The sequence below is a fragment of the Pseudoliparis swirei genome, chromosome 20 (assembly GCF_029220125.1).
Source record: "Pseudoliparis swirei isolate HS2019 ecotype Mariana Trench chromosome 20, NWPU_hadal_v1, whole genome shotgun sequence".
NCBI lineage: Eukaryota > Metazoa > Chordata > Actinopteri > Perciformes > Liparidae > Pseudoliparis > Pseudoliparis swirei.
This window is the reverse complement of record NC_079407.1, coordinates 12,644,533-12,665,608: the sequence shown is the minus strand read 5'-3', so window position 1 is coordinate 12,665,608 and position 21,076 is coordinate 12,644,533. Positions and strand designations below refer to the sequence as shown.

At 41.5% G+C, this 21,076-nt stretch overlaps 1 protein-coding gene and 1 long non-coding RNA gene across 2 annotated transcripts in view; one reads left to right on the top strand and one right to left on the bottom strand.

Annotated features, from left to right (window-relative positions):
• Window positions 1–9,280, bottom strand: part of LOC130210367 (uncharacterized) — a 33,051-nt gene extending 23,771 nt beyond the window's left edge. The window contains exons 1-2 of the long non-coding RNA XR_008834794.1: window positions 9,212–9,280; window positions 8,855–8,972 (exon numbers count right to left, since the gene is read on the bottom strand). This is a non-coding gene — a long non-coding RNA (uncharacterized LOC130210367). The remainder of the gene's footprint in view (window positions 1–8,854; window positions 8,973–9,211) is intronic.
• tyw1 (tRNA-yW synthesizing protein 1 homolog (S. cerevisiae)) overlaps window positions 1–21,076 on the top strand; it is a 72,858-nt gene that overhangs the window by 33,117 nt on the left and 18,665 nt on the right. The window contains 1 exon segment of the mRNA XM_056440550.1: window positions 7,389–7,499. Coding sequence (XP_056296525.1) covers window positions 7,389–7,499 — 111 coding nt within the window.

Genomic DNA, 21,076 nt, shown 5'->3' with positions numbered 1-21,076 from the left:
TATTGAACACCCCTGCATTAAAACATTAAAGAGCCGAGAGTTTTTTTCAGCGTGAGAAATACGATGTGTGGCGGGAGTGCGTGAGTTAAGACCGAAATGCGTGAGTCTCACGCTCAATGCGTGACACTTGAGAGCCCTGCATTGCTCACCAGTGCGCACGCCAGCATCGGAGCTCTGCCGCGCGAGCCGAGAGAAGAGTTGTTGACTGCAAGTGACTTTTTTTCGTCCCGATGTGTGCGCACACGCCGGCATCCGAGCTCTGCGGCGAGCGAGACGGAGATCGGAGTCGTGTTAACGCGACACTAGAGACAGAATGACATGCTGCTGGAGAGACGACCAACAACAGACGGATTGGAAGCTCATTCTGCGTATGCGTTAAATGCGTTTAAAAAAAAACTAGTTAAACCTGTAATTTAATTCACTGAGTTAACGCGTTATTTTTCACAGCACTAATATAAAAGTAAACAATGAACTGATTTTGTATCTTTATAGATCGTTTCTGAGATTTAGCTTAAATTATGCTAACATTAAAACATTTTTACTATACCATGGAAGAGTTTATAAAAATAAATCCGACTTTTGTATGTTAAAAAAAGTCCTGTAAATAGATTTCTCCAAGAGTTCCAGGAAATGAATAATGCAGATGTGTTCCATACATATCTGAAATCCCCTACAATAGCAATCAAACAATTTTAATGCATCAATTAGGAAATTTTTCAAAGTAAAAGTCCTAAATGTTTAAAGAAATCGGTAATTTCTTTAATGTTTGAGGTGCTTTATATATGTATTTCCTCATAGTCCTAGGCAATAATGCTACACAATAAATAGAATGCTTCAATCGACACCGTGATCGGTGATCGGGATTATCGGATCGGCAGGTACTGATTTCAGTGATTGGTGATCGACACCAAAAACCTGATCGGTGCATCTCTACTTTATGACACATATCTGTAATGGGCCGGCTTCCTCTTGTTAAACGCGTTCGCACACTATGGACACATTAATCACCGCTCAGCTCGAGGTGTCGGGAGAGGCGGTGGATCGTTGGGCTCTTGAGCACAATTTTTCCCACTCAACCAACTAGCAAACATCAATGTGAGGTAGAGGTAGCTACAGGCGTGAGCAGAAGAACAGGGCCACGTGGCTCTATTACTCCATGGCATTTTAATGAACTCTACCGTTGACATTTATGTCAGTGTTGCATCACATCCGGTAAAATATGATGGTTATCCCAGTAAAGGATGCAGTCATCTGAGTTTTATAGACCATAAACGGTTTGCACACAGCCTCCTGAATCTCAACTATGACTGTCCTATTACATTTTTAATCGGCAATAACATTTGTTGATTTCTCTCTCCATGTTTATATCTCCATTTAGATAATCCGTGTAATGTAGGATATTGGTGATTCCCTCTAAGTGACTTAAGGTCCATCCAGTCAAGTGGACGGAGAAGTCACTTTAGCCCACCGGGACATTCCTCGCGTGCTGGAATCTCATTGTGTTAAATAATGCATCGCAGTCTGACGGTTTAAGGAGCCGTCCATCTTAAGAATTGCTTGGAGTGAGGGGGAGAGGGGGGAATGTAGAAAGGCTGTTTATATAATAGACAGATTCATGCCAGAGGGTGGATTTCTCTGTAATTGATCCTTGGATAATTAAAAGTTAAATAAAAAGATGTTTAATAATAAAATGCTGTTGCATACCACATGTACAGAGGAGGATGACGCCACGTTTACAAACTCCTCATTGCAAAAATGTCAGCGACGACCTTCATGTGCACGGATATTAGTCATCTGCTACCGAAGCATTAGCATACCTGCAAACTTGTCACCTTTCGGTGAAATTCACCGTTTTGAAATCAAAACAGGTCATCCAAGTGAATCGTGTAGATCCGAAGAGTTTTTGTTTTGGGGTGGGAGGGGGGGGTCAACTGGCCGGCCGGCATTTATGAGATTGGAGTGAGACACGGAGAAAATGCGATGTGGTGATCTTCGCAATAAAACTTCTTTGATGGGACGTGTCGCGTCTTGGCCAATCAGCGTTTAGGGTGTTTAGGTTAGCTTGAATGTCAGCCCGCTACATCTGCTGCTGTCACGCTGCACGGTGTAGCGATACTAACAAAGAACCCGTACGTTAAGCACGATATGATTTAGCATATTTGTTGTATCGATACTTCATTAAAAGAGCGATCAGAGCGCACGCGCTGCTCCGTGTCAAGCTGTCTGCACGCATTGCGCTGCGCACACAGCGAGTGCCGTCAAGTGGCGGAGCTTTTGAGACTTAAAGTCTTCAGCTTTAAAAAAAGAAGAAGAAAAAGATGATTCCAGAAGTGAAATGTTTCAGTTCTTTGTCTCCAAGGCAGACAGTCTGTAAAGTTATGTAACTCTACAGCTGCTCATCCTGATGAACTCTGTATCATCTGGTCAGATACTGACTAAAGGCCTCACAGTGTATAATCAATGCTATGATGGAACCATGTAGTTTCATTAATATCTGGCTGTATTAATACTAATAATACTGCCATTTGTTAAGTGTTGAAAAAGTTGGTAAAAAGTGAACCATACAGATGTTTTATTTATTACTATTATAGAAAAATGTATATCTCACGCACTCCCGCCACACATCGAATTCCTCACGCTGAAAAAACCTCTCGGCTATTTAATGCTTGAATGCAGGGGTGCTCAATACGCCGATCGATTGTTCCGCTGCAGAGCTCCGACGCCGGTCTGCGCGCATTGGGATGGAGCAAAAAAATAGTCACTAGCACCCCCCAACTCTTTTCGGCTCGATGCCGGCGCGCGCAACGGTCAGCTGTATCGGGTGCTGATGGAAATCTCACGCTTGCCTGTCTTCAAAACTTGAGAGCCCTGGCACCATATATATATATCTGTATGTTATGTTCGCTCGCTTTTATATTTTGACAGTTATTAACTGTAGAAGTTAAAGTGAAGACAGTTAATTAAGGCTAGCGCCGTTTAGCTAGCGGATGCTAATCGTGCGCTAGCGTTTTAGCACCATTGTACAATGTCTGCTGGCCTGAGAATTACATTGTTCCATGAAAGATTAGATAGTTACATGTTGTGTCTCGTGACAGATATAAACAGTAGTATGCACACATAAGTACATATATACATACACAACATGTCCATGCCTATAAAGTTTAAACAGGTTTCCTGGTGGAAGTCACTTCTTGTCAGTGCGTTCGATCTCCGTGACCTTGTCCGTCACCATGGAAACATTGTCACATGACATGTAAGGACTCTGGTTCTGTGCTGTGACGTCGCTAGTGACGTCACGGAGCACCGAACCAGAGTCTGTATATAGAGTGATTTCCAGCAGGAATTCAGTGTGAATCTCACAGAAACCCCCCCACCCCTTCTCCATTCAGCCACTTCCCGGGGTGGGGGCCTCTGATGGGAAATCACAGACAGGGTGGGTGGGAAGGTTTATTATATATTATTGGTTATTGGATAAAAGAGGAACAAAAGGAATTAATTTCTAAAATAATTTAGAAATTAAAAAAGTGTTCAAGTGCACAAAATTCAGGAAGTTACTTGATTTGTAAAATAGTGTAACTTGGGACTTGTTAACCTGTGTGATTGTCGCTCAAGTCGGCCGTAGAGATTTCTCTGAATGGGCCTCGCTCCTATTCACACCTGGGCCCACGCAAAATAAATATTACTGAATATTTCAAGGTGTGGTGACCATATATATATATATATACACATCTATTATATTCTTATTAGAAGGGTTTGTGGGCACTGACTTAGGCAGAGGACCCCCACCCCGTTGTCAGCTTTTTCACCCCTCATGAGTTTGCAGGTATGCATTATACAGGTGGTTTTCTCTGGACTCTTCCTGGCATAACACAATTAATTATGATTTTTATAATGTTATTGGATCTATTTATTTGTGTGACATGTTTAAAGAGGAAAGAGTTGAATAGCAGTTTTGGCTTTTGGCCCTTAAATTGGGAAAGAGCTCATTGTGGATCCCAGCTAGATATGAGCTCTTAATAATGACGTCTGTCACTTGATACTAGTCCATGTGTGGACAGCCTTGGTTTATTCTAAAGAGTATCTTCATAACCATGGCATGTTTGAGTGGATGGAATGGTTTAAATGTTGTTTCTTTGGGTCAATATAGTTTTATGACCAAAGGTTTTACATTGAATCCACTCGGGCCATAAGATCAGGTGATAAGCGTTCTTAATAATTGGCCTTAATAAAGGTTGTTGTACGTATACAAGGCATTCTGACTATTGTTTCCTTGTGTGCCACTTTCGCGCTTCCAAAAATAGACTTTCCCTTTCTGCCCTCCCCCTCCCCTCCATGTCTCCTCATCCAAAGTCTTCATTTCACAGTGGGCTCTATCTCCATCCTTTCCTCAGCGCTCATCCCTCTCTGTTCTCCCCCACCTGGCCTCTGCCGACAGTGCACAGGGAGGATTGATGGAGTTGTGCCTCAGTGTCTGATTTGGAACAGAAGCAGCCTCACCTCCCTGCTTCCACTGGCCAATTATCTCCCCTCCTACTGGGCAGAGAGGACCTCGTGTTCCAAAATAACCTTTACGGTGAGAGCACGAGGAAAGGAGCCAAAGACTCCTCGCTCTTCTCTCGTCTACTCCTTTCTTTGTATTGCCTTTTTCTGTCATCTCTGTCTTTCCCTGTCTTTTTTCCCCTCAATCACATTCTCAATAATCCTTTTTTCTCCCCTGTTGTACACGGAGAACAATCGCCAGAGTCTCTGAGCTGCGAGCATGGATCTTTAGAGAGTTAACTGAGCACCAGATCACATCTGCTTGAAAATCAGTATATATTTGCCAATACGTCGTAAAATCTGCTATATTTTTCTACTTATATTTATGTTAATATTTCTTCTACAATATTTGCGTCAGTATGTGGTCGCAATGTCATTTTAAAATCTAAAAACAGCATTTTCAGAGACGTGGTGGACCTGCATATTGTAGCCTGTATATTTGATGTGGTTCCACAGCCTTACCTGAGGGGGCTGGTACCTCTTTATTTATTTATTTTAATACCCTGCTTCCGTCCCTGTTCACCCGCCAACGATGCTGTGGAGTTGCAGTGTTCTGCAGATGAGAGTTGGGACATTTTTGACAACTTTTGTACCGGGATTTAAAAAATCATTGGAAATGTAATTGGAAAAAGTGTCACAGGTTAGAAGAAAAAAAAGAGGCGTGCATTGATCTTAATCCTTCAGAGCAACATGGGAAATCCTTAACATGTACAACCGACAGAGGACGGAAAGCGACGGGTTGACGGGACAGAGGAGCTGCTGTGTTGCTTGTGGAGGACAGATGTTGCCTGACAGACAGATGTTGGTGGCAACAAACGGTGGCGAGCAAAATTGTGCAACAGCCGCGATTTGACATTGTTTTAACAGATAGTTACTATTTGAACGACTGACACTTTAAAAAAAATATTGTGTTTGTTGAATTGTTGCAGCTGAAACCACCTCATCCTAACCGGCTAACGCAGGGGTGGGCAAACTTTTTGACTCGCGGGCCACATTCGGTTCTAAAATGTGACAGAGGGGCCGGGCCAGGAGCATTTGGACACGCAATGTAATTTTTTTAACCTGGAGATTGCGTCTGTTTTTTATACATTTCAATTTAAGGTGCAAAGTTAAAGTAATCAACATTTACTGGAAAGAGATCAATGGAATCACTTTCAACATTCAAAACAAATTACCCAATGAAATACTCAAGCTCAATAATTTCTAATTGTTTTAAACCCCGCAAAATAATGGACGGATTGTCCTGAGAGATAGACTGTATTAAATATCCTGCCTGCAGCAGAAACTAGAAAGGGGTCTTTAAAGTGAGGGCGATGTGCGGCGTCATCTGGTCAGCATGTGTATGAACCAGTCACAAACAGACTGACAGCGCTTTACTCGAGAAAATATGACCCTAAAGCTGACAATTGAAGTTCTATTTTTTTAAATTATTCATATCTCTTCTGAAAACACACCTGTACTCATGTGGACCAACTATTTTGGTGTTTGAAATTGGTTTACCAAAGGTCATAGGTTCACAAAAGCAGTGAACTATCTGAATACAATGCTAGATACATGTAATTGCACCTGTCCATCCTGGAGAGGGATCCTCCTCTGTTCTCTCCTGAAGGGTTCTTCCCTTTTCCCCCCTGAAGGGTTATTTGGGAGTTGTTCCTGATCCGATGTGAGGTCAAAGGTCAGGGATGTCTATGTGTACAGATTGTAAAGCACTCCGAGACAAATTTGTAATTTGTGAAATTGGGCTCTACAAATAAACAGAATTGTATTACCGTTTTTTGAGTAAAAAGGATGTGTCTGTCACACATTCACCAAAATGATAAAGATGGGACTGAGAAATGACTTCATATTGCAGATAAAGTTTCATGGGGTGTGTGCAAATAAAAAATGACCATTACATTTTTTTTATTTTTATAAATATGTATTGTACATAATAATAAAAAAATATCTACATTATATACATGTTGAGAAATAGAAAACAGAACACAACTATTGACTATTTACAATATGGCTTCACTATAATAACATCGTCATCGTGTCACGAGACCTCTCTGCTGGCCGGGCAGGTGGAGCTGCAGGCTGCGCTGCAGACGCTGGTGAATCCTCTCTGTAAAATACAAGACTAGTCAACACCGCGCACAAGTTACGGACACCGGGACGGACACCGTGACACGTAACGTGTAGTAAAGACTCTTACCCGGTCCAAGTGGATCTCTTCTGGCTGCGTGTTCCTCCTCGTGGCTCTGCAGCTCCTCCAGGCTCCGCGCTGCTCGCCAAAATCACTGCGGCTGTTTCTAAATGAGCCCCATCTGTGTGGTGGGAGGTCCTTTGTGATTTACTGAGTGTTCATTGGTTGGTTTTTTTCGAGAAATTTTGACAGACAAACGGATTGACAAATCACGGTGAAGGGTTTCGTGTGACGAGTTCTTTCCGCGCCAACGCACACCGGAAGTAAACAAAGTCGCGATTTGGACAAGTTCGGCGGGCCGGATTAAAAAGCCTAACGGGCCGGATGTGGCCCGCGGACCGTAGTTTGCCCATCGCTGGGCTAACGCCTAGCTGTTCTAGCTCCTCATCTAATTCTGGTTTCGATAACGGTGAATAACATCTCTGCGAGTTCAGCTTTAACAATATTGGGCAACAATTGGAACGTTCTATAAAAGTCGAGACAGAAGTGTTGCACCAAAGTGTTGCTGGCTCACGCTGGCATTGGGCTTCATGTGTAAATGGATGCATGAGATGTCTTTGTTGGATGTGGTTTTTTAAGGCCTATATTTACACCTATAATACATTAAATGTGCACCGCCCCATTTCTACAACATTCGCTCGTTTCTTTCCTCCTTCCCATCCAGAGACAGAGGACGGTGTACAGACTGACGCTGGTGAAGGCCTGGAACGTGGAGGAGATGCTGTCCTACTCGGAGCTCATTGCTTTGGGCCAGCCGGACTTCATTGAGGTCAAGGTAGGGTTCAGCGGCACAGACTTTACATCTGATTGTGTTCTCTATCTCTGTGTCATTTATGTATTCGTACATTTCACAGTGCAATTATTGTCTTTATCATTGTGCCAGACCTTCACATGTTCTCCTCCTCAATGAGTTTTCATAAAACAAACCAGCCAGTATCACTGCAACGTTCTGTGCAAGAGGAAATCGTATATCTCCCACCGCACAGACATAATCTGCAGTTTCTTAAATCAACCAAGTTATAACATGATGTAAGGGACTTCCCTTCTCTCAGGAATATAGTGTTTAATGTATTCCTGGCTGGAAGGAAGAGAGGAAAATGAAATGTCAGTTCAGTGAGAAACCTCTTTGTAGAATATTAATTTGGCCAATGAGCGAACCTAAATATTTGAAATATATATATATGGCTCCGACTGAGAGTCAACGTGATGTTTGTTCTTTTACATTTTTTGAAATGATGGATTCAGTTCCTATTTTGGTCGTTATCTGAACCTTTTGTTATTTAAGAAATTCAAGGCACTTGAGTGCAAGCAAATTTGCGTTTGTCTAACTTTGTGAATTATTGACGTTGCTCGTAAATACTGTGTTCTATGAGTGGGAGTAAGTTTCTGGTCTCTGTTGGTGAGGGATTCGCCGCTTACACTCGTGGTCTTTTTGATTCTTGGCAGCACCGTTTCTCTGTACGACCTCTGGCGTCTGAGAATAATGCAACAAATGGAGCGTGTGTGTGTGTGTGTGTGTGTGTGTGTGTAATTCTCAGATGTGTTATGTGGTAGCAATTGTAAATAGAAATTCATAGACAAAAAGAGGTTAATTAGTTCATGGCAAAATACCAGCTGGATCATTACTGAAAACACCCTCAAAGTCCTAAAACCGGGTCTTTAGGAGAGTGGGAACCCTGCAGCGACAGGAACATCGTCTCATCCTGATCCGATGTGAGGTCCTGGGACAGGGATGCCGTATGTGTACAGATTGTAAAGCCCTCTGAGGAAAATTAGTATTTTGTGATAATGGGCAATACAAAATAAAACTGAATTGAATTGAATCCTAGTCCTATCCGTTGTAGAGGCCCTAACATTTTTTACTGCAAATATTGAAGCCACTAAGGGGTGAACGAGGAAACGCGTTCGGACGCGTGTTCTGCCACAAATAAATCGGTTGTCTACTGCTCTGTGTCTTTTTTCTGTGCTTTTAATCCATAGCGTGACATCGTAGCTTAACATTCTTGAACGTCCTATACAATGCTAATACCTTACAGTGTTTCCCCTAGGTTTACAGCTTCAGGGGGGCGGGACTAGTGCCGCTAGCCATGTTGGTGCCCTAAGCTTAACTTAACACCGCGGTGTGCTCACCTGTGTGCGCGCATCTCGGCTGAGCGAGGCGCGCGCCGGCATCGGAGCGCTCCCGCGCGAGAGCCGAGAAGAGTTGACGGGGGGAGGAGGTGGTGACTTCAATAGTAGGGCCGCCACCCTGTTATAATGGTAGGGGAAACACTGCCTTATGTTCTGGACAGCACAACACAAGATCACCCCCGACACGACCACGGTCAAAAACTATTTGGTGACCATCCACCCACCCACCTGTTCTCATTAGCAGACACCTATATGTCCTTTAATGGCACTGTGCCAGCCTGTGTTCTCATGTAGTAAGTGCATGTCCCGAATCACTCGGTGTTTCCCTCAAAGATATAAGAAAGCATAAAAACCTACATTTTGGCTCCAACATCCGTCTCTCCATGTCCAGACGATTGAGACTGGACCTGCCTGTGTTGTGTAGAGCTGCTTCTTATCCTCCTGGTGCGACTGCTGCATTCGGGTCTCATTGGTGCTTTGTATTATGTCGCAGCTCTCCCAATGCATGGTTACAAGGGTTGCACAACGAAATTCAGAGTGTAGTCCTATTTCGCCACATAAGAAAAACAGCTAAATATAAACTGTTATGAGGAGGATAGAGCCAGAGGAAAAAAGCTGTTTTGAAGTCTGGTGTCACGGCAGCTGATACAATATTTATGTTTGTAGTGGGTCCCGGGTTTTCTTTATTATTATTTTTATGAGCTTGTCTCTGAGCTGTGGGCATTCAGGGCCGATATCGCTGCTACGACTGGTGATAACTGGACTTTTTTCTATTCGTTTAAAGCACTTTGTTGATGGTGCTGTTCTTTTATATTGATTGGAGTACACTGCAACACAATCAAGCTGGGAACTTTAGTTCTTTTCTTTGGTCGTCTGTATCGCCGTCTCCATGCACATACTTGACATCTGCTTTCTGAGAACAAAACGATGAGACTTAATTATACGGTTTCATTTCTATTTCATTGGAAATATGCATTTAATCAGGAGACAGATTATAATTTTTGACATTTATTTTCCTAAAAGCAGCAAGAGCAACTTGTTAATGTGCTCCCCCGTCTCTGTTCTTTCCCTCTGGTGTTGCAGCATGGTGCTGATGCTGCACAAATAACAGCACACCAGAAGTAGTTATGACCCAACTTATTTTGTGGCTGGTGTGTAGGCGTGTACATGACTGGAAGTAATAATGTTGCTTCTTGCAGCCTATTGATTGAACTGTTCACACTAGACACTTTAGCACCATCTGCAGATCATCCGTTGGCCAGCGCTGCAGTAAACAAACCCGCAGACCAGGGAAGATGAAATGCACTCGCTTCAGCTCACAGATTCAAATGATTAATTTGTCGGGATCCGAGCGGGGTTTCCTTCATCTTTAGGTTATTGCTTAACCTTGGAAGATGTATCAGTTTTTGCATCAACTCTGGCCTGTTTACCTCTGACTGTCAACCCCTATGTATCTGTGACATAGCTCCACATTTCAAATGTTTTTAATGTAATCTAAACCTCACATTCGGAAGATTGTGCTTCGTCCTTCAGTTAATTTCATAATTAAAATGTGGCCGTCTGAGGCCCGCTCTGTTAAGGGAGCTAAGAAAGTAGGGCGTGAAATATTTTATTATTGGAAATCCAAGTCAGATAACAGCAATCATAGATCTCATCAATTGGAATGTGTGTGGCCTCTGAACATGTTAAAATGTTATCATATATTTGAATATGACTTAAATAAATCTGGCTTGCATTTAAATGGTGAGTATTACCATGAAACCGGTTGGTTATTAGATTATTGTTTACAAGAAAACAAAGAAATCAAACCTCAATAACCATGCATGCATAAAATAGATCAGGAACTCTGCTTGGCCTGCCAGTTGGCTGGTCCCTGGCCAGGTTGGTTTCCCCGTTACTGAGCTTGAACTATCTTGAATTTGCTTTGTGGAACCGAATCGACTGAAAACGAGTCAGACTTATTGGGTGAACTTGCTTCATGCAACGTTCCCCTGGTGCTCCAACAGTTGATCAGTGCATAAAGGAGACGGACAGCCACACGCTCAGAGCACCATTTATTTCCCCATTTACTACAAAAAGGGTATAAGACGTGTGTGTGTGTGTGTGTGTGTGTGTGTGTGTGTGTGTGTGTGTGTGTGTGTGTGTGTGTGTGTGTGTGTGTGTGTGTGTGTGTGTGTGTGTGTGTGTGTGTGTGTGTGTGTGTGTGTGTGTGTGTGTGTGTGTGTGTGTGTGTGTGTGTGTGTGTGTGTGTGTGTGAGATCTGGAGACGAGCACACAAAGCCTTACAAAGGGTCCTGTTTGTAAGGCTTCAGATTCACACAGCCAGCAGATGGAGGAGTACATCCTCGCTGGTCCTCAAGTACCTCCAGCTCACTCTCTCCCAAGAGTTTCTTATTCATGTGCTTTATTTCCCATGTTGTTGTGTCTAACAAACTAATGGGAAAAACCTTTTTAGAAAATGGGTTTAGTATTGAGTGATCCCGCTGCAGAAAGCAGCCCCTTTGCTCCCTCCGGTCCGTTTCTAGTCGTCGGTCTTGCTCAAGGTACCTGTCCTTCCACATTGTGGAAATCAGCTCACATATAAAACAACATTTGAGCCCGTCGGTGGCAAAAGCAAAAACTTAGAGTGGAGGCTCAGTGACAGTGAGAGTTGGATTGTTCTGCAGTCGGCCTGGCGGCTGCTGACTGCAGCGTTAACTGGGACACACACACATGGGAAAGCTAGGAAACTACCAGTGACCCTTTTACTTGTTTCATCTTTCATTCTTTAATTTTAAAGCCCAATATAGAATATTCAGAGCATTAATAACATAATATTAAACGACTAAATACCATGGACTATGTAAAAGAAGTGGACGTAGTCATCGGGACTTCCTCCATTGGTTTGTGGACCTCCGTTATGAAGCCTCCAGTTCGTTGATTTCGCCGACGCCATCTTGGATTGCGGCCGTCGCCATGTTTCTGCAACCGATTGAGGGAAGTGAAATGGATTATTATATACTGAATAAACATCATGCTGTATTGAAGAAGATTGAGCCCATAAACTCATGTTTACAATGTTACTGAAGGAATAAATTGAGAGAAGTACTTCTCATGACTTCTTTTTGCAACCAGAGGAGCTTCCCCTGCTGGTCAGTGGAGAGAATTCAAGTGTGAAGGCAGCTCCACAACAGCGTTACTCTCCAGAACGGGAGGCTGCCGCGTGGGAAAGACAGTGCAGTAATGTCAACATGAGCAGAGAATGAAGTGTTCCTCCCTCTGAGAGAAAATATGAATCTTGGATCTTGCACCTTTTACTTCTGTCTGTGTAGTGAAGTGATTCCTCTTCGTTTACTTCCCCCTATCTTTCGCTCTTTGCCTCGGATCCTTTTTACTATGTTTTTTAAATCGTCTTTTGCAATCAATTTTGTCATGCTTTGTAAATGTCAATTTTCTTTACTGCAATCTGTGCAAACATTAATTTGACCAGCTGTGTCTCAATTAAATGATTCCCAGCTCTGTCTCCTCGCTTTCTTCCCTCTACATTTAGCTCATCTGTCTTACTTACATCGTCTGCTTCATTGCTACATTAAATAATCAACAACTCGCTCAAGGAAAGGTATAGTTTTATGGCGGGGTTTATGATGTACTGTTAATGGCTCGGGGGGGGAAAAAAACTCTCTTCTGGGTCCAAGTTGCTCACTGATACTTCGATGGCGTTTCTATTTATGGTTTCTCGCAGAGTGCGTATTGATCCACAAGGCATTTTGTTAAATCATGGCGGGCACAACACTAACGAGACAGCCGGGAGCGGTGCATTGGACATACCATCACATGTGTCCACACAGGAACTCAGATGGTAATGTACGTTAAGCTGGATTCACATTTTCACCTTTTTGTTCATGCATTGCTTCACTTTGTTTGACACAGAACAAGAACCAAACACATCAATCTGTGACATGCAGAAAACCCCCCAAAGAAACTATGAACGACAAAGACACCGCTGTTGTCGATCAACATATTCAATAGTTCTGCTAATCAACTAATTACAAGTCATTTATCTGTGCTGAACATTTTCTGGTTCCATCGTTTCCAATGTAAAGACGTGCCGCTTCCCTCCCTTTACATCATGAAGTTGGTGTCAGAGAATCAGACAAAAAAGTGACATAGGTCACCACAATAAGTTGATCAATAAGATTATGTTTTATGTGAATGTCAGCACTAGCTGAGTTGACGTTAGCTTCTACATTCTGGGCAATAACTCAAAGGGTGTTTTTCAATGGAGTCTGGTGACTGTAAACATTTTCGCAAATCTACAATGTATATATCAGGCATGAGAATCCCTCACCTTTCGGCGAAATTCGCCGTTTTGAAACCAAAATAGGTGACTGACGTGAATCGTGTAGATCCGAAGAGTTTTTGTTTTGGGGGAAGGGGGGGGGGTCAATTGGCGGGCCGGCGTTTATGAGATTGGAGTGGGACACGGAGAAAATGTGGAGTGGTGCTTTTCGCAATAGAACATCTTTGATGGGCACGTGTCGCGTCTCGGCCAATCAGCGTCAAGATGTCTTCAGCGTTTGGTGGTTTAGGTTAGCTTGAATGTTAGCCCGCTATCTGCTGCTGTCTCGCTGCACGGTGTAGCGATCCTAACAAAGTACCCGTACGTTAAGAGCGATGTGATTTAGCATATTTTTAGTATCATACTTCATTAAAAGAGCGATCAGAGCGCACGCGCTGCTCCGTGTCGAGCTGTCTGCGCACACTACGCAGCGAGTGCCGTTAAGTGGCGGAATTTTCGGCTTTAAAAATAAAAATTAAAAAAGATGCCATAAGTGAAATGTTTAAGTTCAGTCTGTAAAGTTCTGTTACTGTAACTCTCCAGCTGCTCATCCTGATGAACTCTGTATCATCTGGTCAGATACAGACTAACAGTCTCATAGTGATAATCAATGCTATGATGGCTCCATGTAGTTTCATTAATATCTTGTAGGCTCATACTAATATTACTGCCATTTGTTAAGTGTTGAAAAAGTTGGTAAAAAGTGAACCATACAGATATTTTATTTATTACTATTATAGATAAATATACCAGGATCGTATTTATGGTACTGTTTTATGGTATTGTATCAGTATCATGATATTTATGGCAGGTATGGCATAGATTAGAACATACGTGTCAAACTCGTGGCCCGCCACGTCATTTTATGTGACGGCATTCTTGTGTCCTTAAGATTCACTTGTTGGTTCATAATTGACTGTAAAAGGGAATATTACTAAATAGTTGTGTTGTGCATACTGTGATATTCAAACTGCAACATCTTTTCATTAAATACATTTGAGAAGTTAAAAATATCCCTCGATTTAGGTCTCAGCTTGTCATTCAGGGGTGATAGTGCGTCCCAAAGCCAAACCAGTGGAGAACCACTGCCCAAACCAGTGGAGAACCACTGCCCAGACCAGTGGAGAACCACCTGTCTCAACTGTGACAAAGATTTTAACAAAGTTAATGTAATAATGTTTGTTTGATCTTTGATAAAGTAATGTGGGTTAAAATAAATATAATTAAATAGATGTATTGTATAATATTAAATACATTTGCATATATAGTTATACATTTATATAAGTACACCTAAATAAACAAACAAATGCAAAGACAGTTATTTAACAATATGTTCTGGAGTAGTTAGAATTATACCGTGTTAGTGACAACTGCCCTTTGAGGGCAGCCATGAGGCGGATGTGGCCCTCGGTGAAAATGAGTTTGACACCCCTGGATTAGAAGATCGTGACAACCAGGTAGAGGCAGAACAGACTCAAGGAACAGACTCAAGGCTCAGCAGAGCACAAGACTTGAAGACTTGTTCACGCCAAAAAAAAGGAAGTTGGTTCATGAATGACTATATTATATACAATATTACTATTATTATAGGGCCCACTGACTTGGTGTCAGAATGGAGGAACTATAGATTATCATACAACGTCCAACATCGATGTTCGTGGAAGTCACCAGCACCACCCCCGCGCGCGCCTATCCTTCTCACCTTTTTCACCCCTGACCCGTTTTCATGCCTGATATATATGTATGTATATATATATGTGTATGTATATAGATATTATATGTGTACAGGGCTCCAGACTGCGACCAAATGGTCGCATTTTGCGCCTAAAATTAGACACAGTGCGAGTAAATTTTTCATCAACTCGCGCATGCGCGACCAGTAAATTAGCAGATTTCTTTTTTTTGTTATTAAATATTTTTGTTGCTGACAAACTTGTTCTACACTTCAGCCCACTATAGTTAGCGGTAATGCCTGAATGACTGGTTTGCTAACCGACATTAACTCCAGAAGAAGAAGAAAGGAGACGAAAACCGAAGAAGAAGGCTGGCCTGTGTGTGTGTGTGGGGGGGCTAATGTGTGAAAAGAGGCGCACCGCAGCGGAGACACAACGAGGGCGTTGGCCGCAGAGTGAGAGGTCAGAGGGGATCCTCACCACCGAGCGGCGTCCCCGTCCCCCGAGTTGAATCTCTGGGTCGACTCAGCCGACTCTCACATGTCTGAGCCGCTATAGACTGATGCTCACGCTAAACACATTCCATCGGGAGCGCGCGAGGATTTTGATAAAGTTAGCGGAAGGATTTAAGTGACAACATCCGGTTTTGCAAAGTTAGCGGAAAGAACCACGTGAAACAACATCCGTTTATCAAAATAAGATGTCGACAAATCATATACGAACATATAAAAGTAAACAATGAACTGATGTATCTTTATAAATCGTTTCTGAGATTTAGCTTAAATTATGCTAACATTCAAACATTTTTACTGGACCAAGGAAGAGTTTATAAAAATTAGTCAGACTTTTGTATGTTAAGAAAAGTCCTGTATATAGATTTCCCCAAGAGTTCCAGGAAATGAATGATGCAGATGTGTTCCATACATATCTGAAATCTTTAGCTCACAATAGCAATCAAACAATTTTAATGTATCAATTAGGATATTTTTCAAAGTAAAAGTCCGAAATGTTTAAAGAAATCGGTAATTTCTTTAATGTTTGAGTTGCTTTATATATGTATTTCCTCATAGTCCTCATAGCAATAATGCTACACAATAAATAGAATGCTTCAATCGACACCGTGATCGGTGATCGGTATTATCGGATCGGCAGATACTGATTTCAGTGATCGGTGATCGGTATTATCGGTGATCGGCAGATACTGATATCAGTGATCGGCACCAAAAACCTGATCGGTGCATCTCTAGAAACCAACAAATGTTTTGATTGGCCACATCGAAGTGCAACATGCACATGCTCACGGTATGTTTTCCCTTAAAATATGTTTGAACTCAATACAGTAACTTCTGAAGAGTTCTCTGTTGTGAATGTTTTGCAGTTCGTGAAGGCAAACAGGCATAATATTGTATATTGTCAAATTATTTATCAGTAATACAGTAAAAATGATGGAAAACTTGCAAGTCGATTTATAGTGTGTCAGGGTTTTCCTGCAGAGAAAATTAAGCTGGCCTAAGCCGTTTCGAGCACCTAAGGCAAAAAAAGGATGAAAATTACAGAGTGGCGGGTGGAGATTTCACCCTGTTCTAATGGTAGGGGAAACACTGGAGTTGATAAGCGTGTCTTCTTGTCTGATCAATACACAACTGTGAGGTGCGTGAATGGACTGAGCGGCCAGCTGCTGATCACTCACTCAACAGCTCGACTTGCATGAATAGCCGGTGCGCGCGCAGCGCGCAAAAACATTTTTTGGGGAGCACTGAAGACCCATTTTGACCCAGGAAAAACCCTGTAAGTGCGCCCCTAAATTTTCTGCTTGCGCCCCTAAAATTTTAAGTTAGGGGCCACTGTGCTCCTAGTAAAAAAAGTTAGTCTGGAGCCCTGGTGTATGTATATAGATATCCGTATATGTGTATATATATTCATATATATGACTATATATATATATAGTTATATATATATATATAGTTTTGTGGCAGGTTAATGCAGTCTAAAACTGCAATTAGTTGTTGTGAGTCTCTTTTTGAGAGCAGGATGCACTCGGGCTCTGAGTTGCCAGTCTGGAGACGAGCACACAAAGCCTTACAAAGGGTCCTGTTTGTAAGGCTTCAGATTCACACAGCCAGCAGATGGAGGAGTACATCCTCGCTGATCCTCAAGTACCTCCAGCTCACTCTCTCCAAAGAGTTTCTTATTCATGTGCTTTATTTCCCATGTTGTTGTGTCTAACAAACTAATGGGAAAAACCTTTTTAGAAAATGGGTTTAGTATTGAGTGATCCCGCTGCAGAAAGCAGCCCCTTTGCTCCATCCGGTCCGTTTCTAGTCGTCGGTCTTGCTCAAGGTACCTGTCCTTCCACATTGTGGAAATCAGCTCACATATAAAACAACATTTGAGCCCGTCGGTGGCAAAAGCAAAAACTTAGTGGAGGCTCAGTGACAGTGAGAGTTGGATTGCTCTGCAGTCGGCTTGGCGGCTGCTGACTGCAGCGTTAACTGGGACACACACATGGGAAAGCTAGGAAACTACCAGTGACCCTTTTACTTGTTTTATCTTTTATTCTTTAATTTTAAAGCCCAATATAGAATATTCAGAGCATTAATAACATAATATTAAACGACTAAAGACCATGGACTATGTATAAGAAGTGGACGTAGTCATCGGGACTTCCTCCATTGGTTTGTGGACCTCCGTTATGAAGCCTCCAGTTCTGACTTTAAAGATAAAAATGTATACGGGCTTTAGTGCCCCCTCTGAAAGGCTGTTTGAGGGCAGTAAGTAAAACATCAACTATATGTTATCTACTGCTATATTTTGAGTTATTTAGCTGTTATGGCTATCTTCAAAACCTCTCAACTCCATTGGCAAAAACATTAATTTTACGTCACAGGACTCGGGAGTTGCTGCTCTGCCTCAATCGATCGATATATGGATAAATGAATGTATCGTCATGCAGAAACCGAAGTTTGGTATAATGTGCGAAAACAAATTTGGAACGGCAAAACTTCTGAACTTCCACCAAAATTTGAATGTTTAAATATGAATACATAAGGAACCATACTGGAGAGCTGCATAATTATCTAAAAATAAATGTACCCACCCATCAATCTGTTTTTCATGTATCTGACCTTTCATAGACGGAAAATTTAATTTAAGAGATTAACAACATTGGTTTCAGAGCTCCTCGCTCTACTTTCACGCAGATGATCATTTGGCGATGGTCCAGCAATGCGTTTCATATTTCATATTTCATACCCACCTTTCGGCCTGGCATTTGTCCAAAACACAGGTCTCCAGTTGGGAAAGATGATTGTCCATCTTCATAAATAATATTTAGCGTTTAATTTCCCCAAAGTCTGACCTTTAGGACGGTGAACATCACAGTGAAATCTTCCTCTAATCTTGACAATCAATTCCTTAATTAGTCTCACTGGCAACGGATAACGGGTCGCTGTCGGGCTGAGGTCGCTCTCTTGTCTTTGATCTGTAAATGATGATCGCCATGGTCCTCTTATACCTCTGGCCTCCTCCCTTGTTACTGCCTCCTGCCTGTGAGCAGCGCAGCGTCCTTTACTGGACAGAGGACCCCCTCTGGCTGCCCAGCTTTGGGGGCGCGATCGACTGCAGCGTCGTCGGCTCAGTAATTGCTGCGTCCCAGGACGGACCGGTGGCACGGTGACGGAGGGAGTCGCTCCATCATGTCACCAGCTAACAAATGAGCCGTGACTGATGGGAGCCCAGGGCATTAGCGGCAGCTCTGTGGAATGGCTTGGATGGAAATATTCTCTTGCTTCAGAGACGCAACATCATGGGAACACGTTGATGTATCTCAGAAAGGCAGAAATTGAATCATAGATTATTCCAGATACAAATTCACTGACATCTTTGTTCTTAACTAACCGACTCTAGGAAGAATATTTTTCTTTGATAGATCAAAGGCCGGCTATTAGAGACTTACAAACTATTATAAAATCCCATCAAAGCTAATGTAGGAATGCTAAAATATAGGATATTAGATCTCCTTGGTTTAGTTAAACAGTCATCTGCTGTGTTTTAAATTAGCTGGGGGTAACTGTAATACCCACGGCCAGAAAGCAAGGAATTGTATCTGATCATTTGGTGTGAAAATGAAAGCATCGGAAAAGGCAACAAATAAGGTATATTTTTGGCAATTGTCTTAATTGTTGTTTCAGTTTATTCTTGGCATTTGAATCATTTTTTGCAAAATCTTGCACAATGTTGCAAGTGGGCTTCTCCTAACTTTGTCGACAGATGGGTACGAAATAAAAACCAAGCGTATCAATAAGTTGTTGGCGCTACAGCCAAAGACTGTGACTAACCATCTCGAGAAAATGAGAGTTGATTTTGTAGCAAGCAGACAAGTAGAATTCATGTCATGTGACCAGGCGTCAGGTCACTTTGATGGTCCGCTCCAGATTTATACAGGTATCGATCAATTAATCGACTTTCCTGCTCCAAACTGTCGTTAGTATATCGACCTTCAAAAATCTGCTGTTGGTCAAGCTCTTCCACCCACCTACCCACCTATCTACCTACCTACCTACCTACCTACATCTCTCTCTACCTATCCAGGGTAGGACATTTCCATATTTTTTCGGGGGCAATTTTTTTTGACTGAAATCGAAGGGCATTTACAAAGAAATTGGGGGCACTTTTTGAAATAGCATTTAACCTTTGTTCAAAAATAATAAATGCCAATAAGATAGATAGATAGATAGATATGTACTTTATTAATCCCCAAGGGGAAATTTGTCGTAACAGTAGCAGCACCAATAAACTAAACACACAAGAATAAAATATAAAAAACAGTGATGAAAGATAAAGATGTATACAAGAAGTATACAAAGTAAAATATAAAATATATATGTATCTATACAACATATATGCATACACAATACACAATACAATACTAATGGAATATGCCTACTATGAACTATTCATACACTCTGTCATATTCATTGAATGTATTTTAACTCTAAATCTGTCCTTCTGTACACATTACATCTATTGCATCTGTCCATCCTGGAGAGGGATCCTCCTCTGTTGCTCTCCTGAAGGTTTCTTACCTTTTTTTCCCCCTGAAGGGTTATTTGGGAGTTTTTCCTGGTCCGATGTGAGGTTTTGGGGCAGGGATGTCTATATGTACAGATTGTAAAGCACTCCGAGACAAATTTGTAATTTGTGAAATTGGGCTATACAAATAAACTGAATTGAATTGAATTAATGACAAATTAAATTAAATATAAAAATATTAAATATAGACAGTGCAAAATGTAAGTAAGTAAGTAATTTATTTTCCATAAGTACATATATAACGTGTACATACTGACAAACATTAACAGAAAAAATGTACGAATGGAGGACCGTCCAAAGACCGAGGTCTGTAGGCTCCTCTGAGATGAGGAGTTGGACGGCACCTCCCCTAACCCTTTAACCCCCCCCCCCTCCCAACTACTACAGGCACACAGACAGTACACACACATATGGATGAAAACATAAAATGTCGTACAAGCAACAACAACAAAACCAAAACAAGAAAAAGTAAAAGAAAACCAAAAGAAAGAGACAAAGTAAAAATAATAATAAAAGACAAATGTGAACTACTGATAACTTAGAAAAAAATAATAATATCACGAACATAAAATTATGTATGTACATTTTATTTTAAATATTTTTCCTCTATTGTACTGTGCCGCCAGGCTGTATTATCAATATAATAACTTTCAAGATGAAGTGAGATGGCGTTTAAGTCGAGAACCAAATGCCTTGGTGCTGGAGTATGCTGCAAAGTGTGTGTATTTGTGTAGTGTAAATGAAAATGAAGTGTGTGTGTATGTATGTAGTGTAAGTAAATGAAATGTGTGAAGAGCAGATCAACATCAATAAGACTATTCGGCAGTCGTTTACAGATTCAAAGTGTTTTCTTAGATTGTTTTGAACAAAAAACAAACAAAACATAAATCAGGCAATCATATTCAATTGTATTATTTCTTTGTGGTTATTTATTAGTACATTTTTTTAAACAACTATTAACAATTTTAAATTTGTTTGTTTTTTTGATAAATAAAAATTCTATTTCTTGACACAGGTAATACAGATGGGACACACAGAACAAAAACAAAACGCTATTAAATTATCATAATTATTAAAGGAAATTATGGAGGTGTTTTTTTTGCCCCTCTCCGAGTGATATTAGGGGCTATCTATCTCTAT